The sequence below is a fragment of the Haplochromis burtoni genome, unplaced genomic scaffold, assembly GCF_018398535.1.
Source record: "Haplochromis burtoni strain Fernald_Lab_line unplaced genomic scaffold, NCSU_Asbu1 Contig_1, whole genome shotgun sequence".
Taxonomy (NCBI): domain Eukaryota; kingdom Metazoa; phylum Chordata; class Actinopteri; order Cichliformes; family Cichlidae; genus Haplochromis; species Haplochromis burtoni.
The window spans coordinates 4,886,878-4,899,319 of NW_024582362.1; the positions used below are offsets into that span (position 1 = coordinate 4,886,878).

At 42.6% G+C, this 12,442-nt stretch overlaps 1 protein-coding gene across 3 annotated transcripts in view; it reads right to left on the bottom strand.

Annotated features, from left to right (window-relative positions):
• Window positions 1-679: 679 nt before the first annotated feature.
• mtrr (5-methyltetrahydrofolate-homocysteine methyltransferase reductase) overlaps window positions 680-12,442 on the bottom strand; it is a 32,624-nt gene continuing 20,861 nt past the window's right edge. For all 3 annotated transcript variants that reach the window (XM_005912126.2, XM_005912125.3, XM_042227327.1), the window contains exons 14-15: window positions 9,110-9,304; window positions 680-6,407 (exon numbers count right to left, since the gene is read on the bottom strand). In XM_005912126.2, coding sequence (XP_005912188.1) covers window positions 6,263-6,407; window positions 9,110-9,304 — 340 coding nt within the window. In that variant the 3' untranslated portion in view covers window positions 680-6,262. The remainder of the gene's footprint in view (window positions 6,408-9,109; window positions 9,305-12,442) is intronic.

Consider the following 12,442-nt stretch of genomic DNA (forward strand, 5'->3'; position numbering starts at 1 on the left):
GTCAGGGAATAGATCATTTTCCCCTTCTGACCAGTGGCTGCTGCTCTTAAACCATGTCTAACTGGGGCCGTATTCACTTGATCCGACATCGCCATCATGACGCGTCCAAAATGGCCTGGAAGTTAACGTGATCAGTTAGTTAGTCTGCAAATCTCAATAAAAGATGGATGTAGCTACCTTGATATCATCTTTTCTTTTGTGAAGTCCCTCTAGTCCCTCTTGCTCGTTGAGCAATATCTAATGAGCATTCACCAGATAAGCCTCTCTCTTTGTGACACATAGAATCCCCCAAATTTAGAAAATTGTCTTATTATTTTATTTTGAATGACCCGAAATCAGTGACTGAGATTATAAACTAATCAGCGTTTACAGAGACAGAGCCACAGCTGTCTCTTTAGTTCCTACTGGGCTAACTGACTTCAACACAAAAAGTTTATCTCAAGGACAGAGAGCTGGTGGTTGTTATAGTCAGACATGTTCAGTTTACCATGCAACCAATTAGTCAAAATGTAATTTATAGAAAAAAAATGTAAAAATGTGTTAATAGCCACATGCTAATCAGATTAGCTGCTGACATGTGAGACACGTGAATCTAATTGCCTCGCTGCAATAATCTCATCTTTACTTCTCACTTTGTTAGAATTGTATTCTACATGGAAACACTGACAGCATCTTATGATTCTTTTTTTTTTTTTTTGCAGTTGTGCCATGATCAGTTTTGACCAGGGACATGACTTCAGGGCTTCAGCTACATTTCCAGGTTTTTTTGAAGCCATGCAGGTTTAAGAATCTTCCCTGTCTGCTTTACTTTACAGACCAGGATGTCCAGCTATCATGCTTTCTGTTGTAATATTTAAAAAACACTTACCTAAATTAATGGGGAGAGAGCTCGTCAGTGGTCCCAGAAGAAGTGCTTAAAAAGTTTGCCTTCACTTCGGACATTTACATTTACAGAAAGTTATCCTTCTGCTAGATGTGTGCAAAGTTAACACTGAGCTTTATTAACTAAGAGCAGTGAACAAATGTCATGTAAATTTATGCTACAGGTACAGTAAGCCAAGGCTAACAATACATAGGCTCCAGGCTCCAGCTGAAAGTGTAGTGAAGTTCTACTGTGTACAGCAGCACAACTGGTTCCTGTAATTCCCAGCTCAGCTTTTGATTGGCTCTTTGGGACAGAATTTCTCCTATAGATTTATGACCAGACTTCTTTTGGGTGCAGTGAGTCCCTTTTAAACTGTCTCCACTACAACTGAAAAATGCCATTCATCCATCTGGGTCGCAGAGGTCTAAGCAGTCCCTCACCTCCTCCATCTCCCTGCCACCCCCTTCAGCTCTTCTGGGCTAAGCCAGTCGAAAGATGTAACCTCTCCAGCTTTTCCTGGGTTTGGCCCGGGGCCTCCTCCCAGCATAACATACCCAGAACATCTAACCTCAACTCCTTTCAGGCTCCATGTAATTGCTAAAGTGGTCCATATCTAGTTTGAAATGAGTTTAAATAAGAGGCTGTGTTGCTGAAGGGGTTTTGAGTCTATCTGACAGGGTTATGGGAGTCAGATCCCAACCATCTGGCTGTCTAAACTCTTAAAACTTTATTATCATCTTTTAGTCACAGAGCAAATATATCACTGTGAGATCAAGCTAAACATGAGGTGGCACTTTTCACCCACGGTATCTGTTAGATTTTTCAATTCATTTAATCAAGTGCATTTTTAGATATCTCCAGACGTTAATTGCGCTACATAGCAACACAAGCTCGCCGTATCCCGCTCGACAAATAAAGACGTCTGCTGGGCAAATGTCAAGCGGTCACAGTTTACCCTTCCATCTGCATTTCCCTCCACCTTTCCATCCATCCTGGGTGGTACGTGCATGTTTTTGCTGAACTGCCTCATCTCAGCACTTAACCTCCAATTTGCATAAGTCATTATGGCTGTCAGGACAGAGGAGACCATAAATTCTGCTAAGTGTTCATCCGTCGTTGTAAGTTTAAAAATGCCCAACCAATTTTTACATTTCTTTGACTAATGGAGACAGAAAGCACATCCATCGCTGAAACATCATTAATACATTTGATGAGCCAAGCACTTTCTGCTTAATTCATTTGGACACACAGTACCTGAGTGGTATGGAAAAATGCTTCCCACACAGGTCACATGTAAATGTCCGCGAGTATATGTTTTAAATTTATTCTGACGCTTCTCACAGAGCGCTCACTGTAGCCATTTGAATCCATTCCAGTGGGAGAACAATACTTTCTTATTGAGCACTTCCTCCTCCTGCCAGTATCAATTACAGCAAATGTTTGTTCTGCCAAATCAGAAGCAGGGGTATCTCTCGCGGTGCATCAATAAACAGAGACCAGAACAACACTGGTATCTCACAGTGAAAACAGGAAACTCAATAGAAGCGCTGCAGCCTCTTCAGGAAAACATAGATTTTTCTCCAGCAATGACAGATGCTGACGTTAAAGTGTGTGTGCGCAAGCTGGGATGCAGCTGGGATGCTGAAGCGCAGGCTGACTCATACATGCGTGTGTGTTCACAGGGCTGCCATCGATGCCACGTGACAGGAATGACTTTACATTCCTGAGTCACTGATGGCAGACAGAGCTGATGGCTAAATACAATTAAGGACAAGTTATTGGAACTTTAAGGAGACATATTTTCTCTGCTTGTGTCAGTGGAAGGATTCTCACTAGCTTTCAGCCTAAATCAAAGCCTCAACCTTCACAGAAAATACACCATGTGCACAAGTATTATGCACATGAGTGTTTTTGACCATATTTTCATTTTTATGCACATTTTCCAACTCCACTCTATAAAGTTGAAAGCTTATTGGATTTAAGAATAAGTGCATAATTATTAGGCAATTGCTGCTGTTGTTGTCCAGGTAAAATGGGCCAAAAAAGATGTTTAACTGACTGGGGAAAAGTGAAAATGGAATGCAATATTCTTGAAATTGCTAAGATGTTGGGCTGTAATCACAGACCCACCAAAAAACTCTAAAAAGGGGGGGGGGGTGCAAATTAACTGCAGAAGATTTGAGAAGAATCAAGTGTAAATCTTGCAGCTCCAATGCTGTCATAAGTAAGAACACGACCACTACTGAACAAGACACATAAGTCAAAATGTCAACACTACGCCAAGAAATATCTGGATCAGTAACGGAAATAGAGCTCCACTTCTAATGATGCCAGCAAGGTGGAGTTGGGGTCCTGGTGTTATTAACGATGAGCTAGTTGGACCTTTTCAGGTTGAAAATGAACTCAAAATGAACTCAGAAATCTACCGCCTGCTTTTAGAAAACACTTTATTCACGCAGTGATGCAAGAAGGTTATAACAATGCTCCATCGCATCCACTAGCCAGCAAAGACCTTAATTTTTTACCCCTTGAAAGTCTACTGGGAGTAACCCTTGAAGCTCCTTTCTGAATTGAGTTTGTGTCATATTTCAGGCCTGCTTACCAATTCCTGTCCTCAGAAAAACTCAAAAACTATTCTAAAGGTTGCAAAACCAGGTCTTTATTGATACCTACTGAGTTATCAGAACTCATCATTCCGGGTGCAGGAGATCATCTTTATGGGGCAAAGAGTTCAACAAATGAAAATAATCCAGGTAGTGAAATTGTTTGTCATGTAGTCGCATCGTAATTCTGCACTCTTAATTGTGCACACACAGACGTTCTCCTACAAAAGCCTAAACCTCACTTTTACTGTTATTAAATAGTCAGCTTTGACTTAAATTTACATTTTGGATTGACCAAACGCACTTTAAAAAAATTGAGCCATTCAGGGCAACTATCAGTTTTAGCTAAAGCAAACACACACTACCCATTTCCTGCATGCACACACACACACACACACACTGCATCTGAAAACGAAATCTTCCATAGGGTCAAAACTTGCGGTTTACTTTCAAAACTCCCACCGTTGTTTGAGCGTTAGTCATATTGTCTGAGGACCTTTGCCAAATGAATTGGACATACTGTCACTTGCCTAATTAAGGAACCATCCTAGCAGACCTCAGGGAGGGAGCGTGTGGGAGGTCCAGTGACTCTCCCCCTCATCATCATCATCATCATCGCTACTTGTACTTTCTGCACCGAGGAGTCGAATGTTAAGCAGGTCTTCTCAAAAATTCTCAGAGCTCATTGACATAAAGTGCATCTCCCCACTTGGCTCACTCAACACTTCCATAATAAGAGTCATTATCTTCAGCACACATCTTTCTGCTTCATTTAAGCCATTCTTAACAAGGAGCATCGATCACGGAGGTGCTACTGTTCTGCGGTCGCGCTGACCTCCAGCACTCTGATTTATTCCTGACCGTCTCCTCGGCTCCGTCTTTCACTCGCGCTGCAGGACAAAACTGCCACTGTGAGCCTTTTTAATTATCAACACATAATTTAATACTTCATCAGTCGTAGGTGGTCGCTGGACAGGGTGACATAAGCAGCCGTCAGGCTCTACGCTGGGATCATTTTTTATAAATGGAGACGAGGGCATGTTAATAGAGCAGGTAAATAAGGGCAGAGCGATTACAGTCACGTCACTTTGATTAAACTTTGTTTCTTGTTGCAATTTGTGTACCGGCATTTAATCTCTGCAGCATCAGATTGCAGCTTTGAACTCGACAGAGGCCACGCACCACGCGCGTGTGTGTATGCATATGAGTGCGAGATGAGATTGGTGACGCCGTTAGATTTAACACAGCATCATTATTTTGATTTCGTCCTCCTCTGCTTCGGTGACTTGGTGAAGCAGCGGGACGGTGAGAGATGAGAGTGAGGAGGTGCAGCCAGCTGCGCCTGGACAAACACAAGGACAGCTCCACCTTTGATGACACTGTATTAAACCAATTATTCACTATCAGGGATTGTTTCCTGCCAAAGTAAATGTTGTGTTTTGTGGTTGGAAAAAAAAAAGAAAATTAAAAAAAAATAAGTAGCGAATGAGTTGTCATCTACAGCTCAGGCAGTGGTGAAGATTGTAAACATGTTTTTCTTCCCCCCCCCCCTCCTACAAGAGGATAAATAAAGAAGACCGCTGTTAGAAGATTTAATTCTGAGAAGCCTCTCTCTGGGGTTCTGCGCTGCACTAAGAAGCCTATTGTGAAAAGTCTTCAATTAGCAGAGCAAGCCTTCATCTTCTGACCAAAGTCACCTTGAACAATCAAATTATCTTTAAATTTAAATAAAACAATCGCTCCCAATCAATCGGAGTTCATTAGCGCCATATAATTCCCATTGCCTCTCAAACGCCCCTCCTTTTCATGCACTTCAAACGTACGCGTGTAAGGTCATCTACAAACACACCTGTGGGTGCGCAGCAGAGAGAAACGCGAGACAACAAAGGTTTACTGTGAAATGTCTTTTATTTCCCGATCACACAAAGCACAGATGTGTTTGTTTTACCCACAGTTTGAGAGGTTTTAGTCGGTTTTTCGGGACTTAGAAAAGTTTGCAGTTCGCTGCCTCCAAAGCTGGCACTCTGCTGGGTGTGTGGGGGCAGACAGGCACAAACAAAGTCAGTTAGATAAATTGCTCTAGTCGGGCCTTTGCATTATCATTGAGAATCACGCCCTCTGTGCTTGAGTCTTGACACGCGGTAATGATAAATGACTGAAAATCCTCCCTCATCTCCGTGGAGTTAAATTATACAGCTGTCAATCAGCCCTTTTTTAGGATCGCATACATTAAAACCTGCATTTGAAATTTGAGACTTAAGGTAAAATGAAGAAGGCGTAGTAGTTTTGCAAAGAGCAGCCGAACTTTTATACCTGAATGATCATAAACCATTTCCCGTGTGTGTTTTGTTTAACAGCTACAGATTGCTGAGTTGTTTCCATCTACGCAGGAGCGATATCCCGTTCTCGACCCCATCGAAATCACTCCATCACAGCCAACGGAAGTAAATGCCTCTTTTTTTTTTCCAGGCAAGGACAAACGGAGGAGGCTTGTCTACACTAAAAGCATTTCCACACTGCAGGACTAATCTGCAGCACCACTGCCCTGACCAAGGTCATTTCTGTTCAAAAAGCAAAGCCAAAGATGGTGTAGTGAACCGATATCCCCGGGTCAGTGTGGTGCATTCCTTCTTGGCAGCACTGAGTTGTGTAAACTATCTCCAGGCTTCGGCACGACAATTTTATGGTTCTCTGGGTCACAGCTGAGGATGCTGTTTTTTTTATTTTTTTTTTTAAAGAAGGTTTAAGAAAGCCCCGTGAATCCTGCAAAGTGCCCTTATCTAATCATCAACTGTCAGCCCCAGATGTCCTGTAAGTAGCGCTTCTCTTCTCTAAGCCCTGCCAGTCTTTTCATGGCGTCCAGTTGGTCCACCTGCAGCTCCGTTTTAATTATTTCCACCAAGGTCTCATTCACGTCTTTAGCCATGTTTTTAGCATCCCTGCAGAAAGGAGAAAAAAAACAACAGTCATTTTAGGGAAAAGAGCAATATAATCAAGCGACAGGATTTTTATACGTCTATACGCTGCGGCAAGCAATCTTTTAGAAAACCACTGAGCACAGCCGATGCTGGAGTCTATCCTGGAAGGAAATAACTGAAATATCCATCTTGCTGTAGCAGTTGTATTGGGGGAGATTCATCATCCAACTGAGATATTTTCTGACTCTAAAAAATTCCCACACGCCTGACGTTTCAAAAGTCATCTACTCCAAGGTGGGGAAGGGCGAAACATGAGAAAAGGAATGTGGTATGTAGCTACATCATGCATTTATGAGTTGGCATGTTGGTTTTGCGCATGCAATATAAATGATAACATAATGCTCCATTTGAGTGAAGGCAACTGTTGCAAAGATGTCAGAAAAATGATTTTATGTTCTGTTTAAACAAAAAGAAAAAGGAAGACAGACAGTTATCTTTCTTATTAACAAACCACGTCTATCACTCAGAAAAAACCTCGTTGTACTTTCATGTCAAAGCAATTCAAAACTAAATTATTAGATTTTCTTGTAGGGTGCTTTATTTGATCCATCGGTGAGCTCATGATGAAGCACCCAAACATTACAGTCGCACTCAAAAGAAATATCTTCAAAGTTAAGAGGAGTAAGAAGTCCTGCGACAGATGGTATTGCTCCCTCAGCGCCCTGATCTCAGCGTCATCAACCGAGTTTGGGATTACACGAAGAGACAACATGAAACAACTGAAACCTCTTCACAGAGCATGTTCAAGGTGGGAATATTGCACCTTTATTTTGCCCGTAGCTTTCTGCATAAAAGGTACAAAGGCAGAATGGGAAGGCTTTCTTGTTGCTCCTTCAAGCCAGCAGCAGAGGCAAGTGACAGAGCCGAATCGTAGCCTGTGTAAAAGTCAGAGCCGCCGTAGCGGGAAGCCGCCGCCGCCGTGTTAGATGTAACGCCTCTCTGATTCCACAACGTTGCCATACCTTGTAGAAATCACACGTCGGGGTGGTGTGGTTTAGTCTAAACAAGCCAACGTGTCATAAACAGGGGTCTTCTTAAACGCATTAAGGCAGAATTGGTTTAAAAAGAGCTCCTGATTGTAAACCCACATTAGAATCGTGGCAAATTCTCCAGCAGGAGTGAAACAACGTACCTGCCAAACACCTGCGAGTGTTCGCCGTTTACAAGCCAAAAGGTGGTCATATAAAATACAGAGCTTCATTACTTTTTAGTGTGTACATTTTTCTGGATCACTGCATGCTGAGCGGATAAACAAAAAGGACGATTCATATGTGCTTTATGGATTTTATGCTCATTCGCTGCACACTTGCTATCGACCACTCTGAAAGCACCAGATCGAGCTGGATTGTCTTCAGTGACTCAGGAGTCCTTGGCAAAACTGACGAGAAGCCTGCACGCTAACTCAGAAAGCCTGACTCAAATCTTCTGCCTCGTGTTCTGTGTGCGCTGGCACATAGTCAGCCTAACAGAGTTACAGCCTAGATCCCAAATGCTGCCCATATTTCAAAGTTACCCAAAAATTCATTCTGCGAGAAATGATGAACTTGATTATGGTGTTATACGCCACAGTAACTACAGGAACTTTATTTGGAAGCACTGGCTTTATACACAATAAACCACATTCAGAATATATTTCACCACGACTACAACTAAAATGTAACTTAGTTTCACAAATGTGTCCGTCTGCGCACACATTTCCTTTTGGACAGAGAGGGCTTCTCACCCGCCCCCAAATATCCCAGCTGCGCATCGCTGGAAGCGGATGACATATACATCTGCTGGTTGCTGATTGGACGACAAGTGGGCCGGAATAAGTGAGGGATCGACAGCACCACAAACCACAAAAAAAACCATCAAAGATCAAAAACACTGCACGAAGAGCGCAGAGTGTGGCGTCACATTCTTTGTTACACTTTTTCACTTCAGCTCTCTGTATGTTATAACTGGCTGAAGGACCGACAACAGCAAAAGCCTTGTATTTTGTACAATGCTTGAACACTGCCTCCATCTGACAACAGTTCTCTGCAGGTAGACGGGACACCCCCGAACTGGCAGACTGTGAACCCTCGCTCTCTCCTGAACCGCCCAAACAGTCTAGCTCTCATCGAGCTTTCTCTTACATTAAAAAGTTGAAGTTTCATATGTGCAATTATCCAGTGAGCCAAAAGTTTGGCTTCACAGGATTCACACCTCCGGCTGTGAGCACAGCAGCCTCAGTGACCTTCTTACCAACCTTCTGTTTGTGTGGGTCAGCTTATCAGGAGAAAGCCAGCTTAATGGGAAAGGAGCAGAAATGTCTTGTTTCAGACACCTCCTGCACAAAGGCCTAAAATACAATATTTAAGAAACATTTTGAACTGGAAATAAGCTACTCTAATATAAAAATACAAAACTGGAAATGTGAAATTTATGAACATCAAACGTGAGCATAGAAAGGAATCTATACTGCAAGGGAAAGCAATGTGACAAAACCAGGCCTAAGTGTTAGAAAGAGGAGCTGTGAGTGAGATGCAGGCTGTGACAAACTTAATAGAAGCGCAGCCGTAACATGATAAAGCCGAACAAGGTGGACGTCAAACAAAACAAAAAACAAAGAAAAGAAAAGAACAACCATCACTCAACACGAATTAAGGCTGAAATAAGATCCAGTGTGTCACTCTTACCCGCAGACATAGAGGTAACCGTTTTGTTTGAGCAGGACGTCAGTGATGTGCTGGCTGTTAAGCAGCAGATTGTGTTGGACATATCTGGGACGTGCGGCTGAGGTGGCGGCGTCCTCGTGCTCCCCGTGGTCCCTGGAGAAACACACCATGAGGTGGCTCAGGATACCTCTGGACACAAAGCCCTCGAGTTCCTCTCTGGGACAAGACAAATTGCAAGCAGAGGTTATTAAAGTTATTCCTGTAATCTTGGACAGTCTGTTCCTCATTTTGTGATGATTAGACTTGTCAAAAGCAGTCGGGAGGCCTCAGTTTTAGCTGCTGGTGCAGAGCGAAGATCAGGCGATACGTGAATGGGAGCAACTGTGAGAGACAGCACTTTTATGTGCTTTTTACAAGAAAAAAAACCCCAATTTAATTTAACATTTTTTCATTGGCTGTTTATTCTTTCACATCCAACACTCCCGTGGGATATTTAGCAATGGTTCGCACCATCTCACAAGATCGGAACTACAAACATTTCCTATGAACCAAAAAAAAAAAAACAATACTGTCAAGCTCAACACCGAACACTGATGGACAAAAGGTCTGAGCAAAAATGTGCCAGACAACCACTTTGTCTTCTTTAACAAGAGAAGTTTGAAAAAAAAAATATGGATTTCATAAGCAAGGTCGAGTCACTGTTATAAGCATCTTTTTACAATCAATCCTCCCAGTCTGGCAGTGGGGTGTAACCTTGCTCTCTATCTGTGTTTTGCTTGCCAACTACTTCTTCTTCTGCCTCAGTGTTTTTACAGGGCCTGGGGTGCTATTGGAAGGGAAGGCAGGAGGAAGGTGGTGAGGGAGTAAGGTTTATTGTGGCTCAGAGCATCTTGTTTAAAGTTAAGCAGTCGGAATGAGCAGAAACACACACGCAGACACACGCACACAGTCATAACAGCCCCAGCTCCGAGATCAGGGGTGAAGGTCTTTGCCTCGGGGGGGGGGGGTCTGTGTTTTGCAGTAACCCCTAGACTAAAATAAGGCATTTTTTGATAACACAGAGACGCTGTGGTGTGAATACTAAAGGGAGAGGCGAGCGCTGTTGCCCTTTGTTCTATTTGAAATGTCCAGAATTGTTAGTTCTTCTGCAGCGTGTTTACCATCTAACCTTCATTTAGAGATATCATTAAATTAAAAAGAAAAAAAAATTCCTTCGAGGAAAAAATCTTTTGACCAAGATATGTGATTACAAAGTCTGTTTGAACACAGGAGCGACCAGATGAATAACAAGGAGAAGGATTGCCGAGTTTGTTTGTTTGACGTCTGAATATAAATCATCACAGATTGATAACCGTGCGAGCAGAAACCGGCAGATGATAAATGACAGTTGACTTCTTAGAAACACACAACAACCCGGGGTTTTATGAGAGCCAAAACCTGCCAGATTCCTCTGTGTGCTTCGACACGTAACAGCCTGTGGCAATTTCCCGGACCCTGACGTGAACCCAGCGGGCCTTCCAGTCGCGTTTTCCCTACAGCGTGAAATCACACGCCATAAAGAGGCTGAGGCGTCGCAGGGAGGGCGGGGGGAGAGGATAAGTGCGGCAGAGGCGAAAGGGGAGGACAGGTTTGATGTGGCATGCAGGCAGATGAGCATGAATCTCTCGCAGGGATGTTAAGTGCTGCGGCTGATTGAGGCGTGTCACGAGCCTCGTTTGTCTTCTGCATTCAGAGCACGACCGGAGGGGTTGGTCACATCCTACCTTTACATTCTTCTTAATATTTATAAGCATTAAAAGCAATATATGCTTCAGTCTAAATTTAGACCTGTGATTCTGACAGAGGCAGCTGAACTTTTCTTTTAAAATCTGGGACATTATACAAAAAAAAGGAAAAACATTACAGACTATGCTAAGAAGGTTTTTGCATTCCAGGGCAATGCCAGACATCAAATTGCACTTAATTTAAGAGAAATCCAGCAGGGATGAATGCAGGCAGTCAATTCAACTGCAGGCATGTTGTTCTCATTCTGCTAACCTATTTAAATTAAGTACAACGCTTCATGGGTGGCTCATAAAACACAGACTAATCATATTGGTCAACACTGTGGGGGTATTCATCAGAGAAGCCCACACTGTGAGCAAACACTGCCTTCTACCTGGCTGCGAGTTCGTATTTAACTATGAGATAGAGGAAACAAAAGCGAACAAACAACATCCTCTGTGATCTATCCTTGTTTGATTAAGGATGCTAATCCTTTCATGCTTTTTAATCCTGCAAAAGAACTCGATCAGCGCACCGGTGTTGAGCACACGCTCACTGCTGGTACTACCAAGAGCTGATCAATTAGTATGGCGTCAGGAGAGAGAAAAGCCAAAACAAACTAATCAGAGCAAAGATCTCCTCTGAGGCTGATGTCGGCTCAGAAATCAAGAGCGGTGGTTTAATATTTAGTACAGTTTAAATGGATCAAACTTAAGGTAACTTAAGATTGGCGTTAAAATACAACCTAGTGCCTGTGTTGAGATGTTCTCAGTGTTTCTACTACCAGTGCCTTCTGGGACCTCCCCTCCTCCAAGGGACTGCTCTCTTCCCACCCAAAAGAAAAAGAAGGTAAAAAGAAACTGAAGGCTTTTTATGTGAAACTGTTTGATTTCAGCACTGTGTCAGAGTCTGTTCTGTCATTTACAGTTGAGCTAGTAACACTCGCCTCCTCTGCTCCCTGTTACCGTGTGTGTGTCCATTTCATTGTTTGCTCCAGTCCAACTCTCCTCACACAACCAAGATAATGTTACTTGAGATGAACAAAGCTCATTACAGGGAGCGGGGGCGGCGGTCCTTCAGATCTTAATTTTTTTTAAAGAAAATAAAGGGCGAGAGAGAAGGGGGGGACACACACACAAAAAACAACCCCTTCTTCAGTTAAAAAAAACAAAAACAAAAACAGAGCCGGGCTGTGATTGAGTAGAACCATTCATTGAGTCTAAATCCATTAGCAAATATTGAATCTGTTTAGGTTTGGCTGTCGACATTTAAAGCCGCTATGGCTAACATAACTGTTGCATTTGGAGGTCTGGGCAGCAGACAAATTAAAGTCTAATACATTTACTTTATTTATCTATTTTTAGCTGTGAATCCTGCACCGTATTTGTTGTGGAAAATATTTAGTATTAAGCTATTAAATGCTTTACCACCACCACATGCTAACTTGCTAACTACATGCTTTTTAAAGCTTTTTACAGCTTTTAAGGCTGTTGAATATAAAAGTGAACCAAAACAGTCAGAATTTGATTTATAGGCTAAAACAATGAATTAAGAGAAGCTAAAAGTGATCCTAATGCTACAGACCCCCTG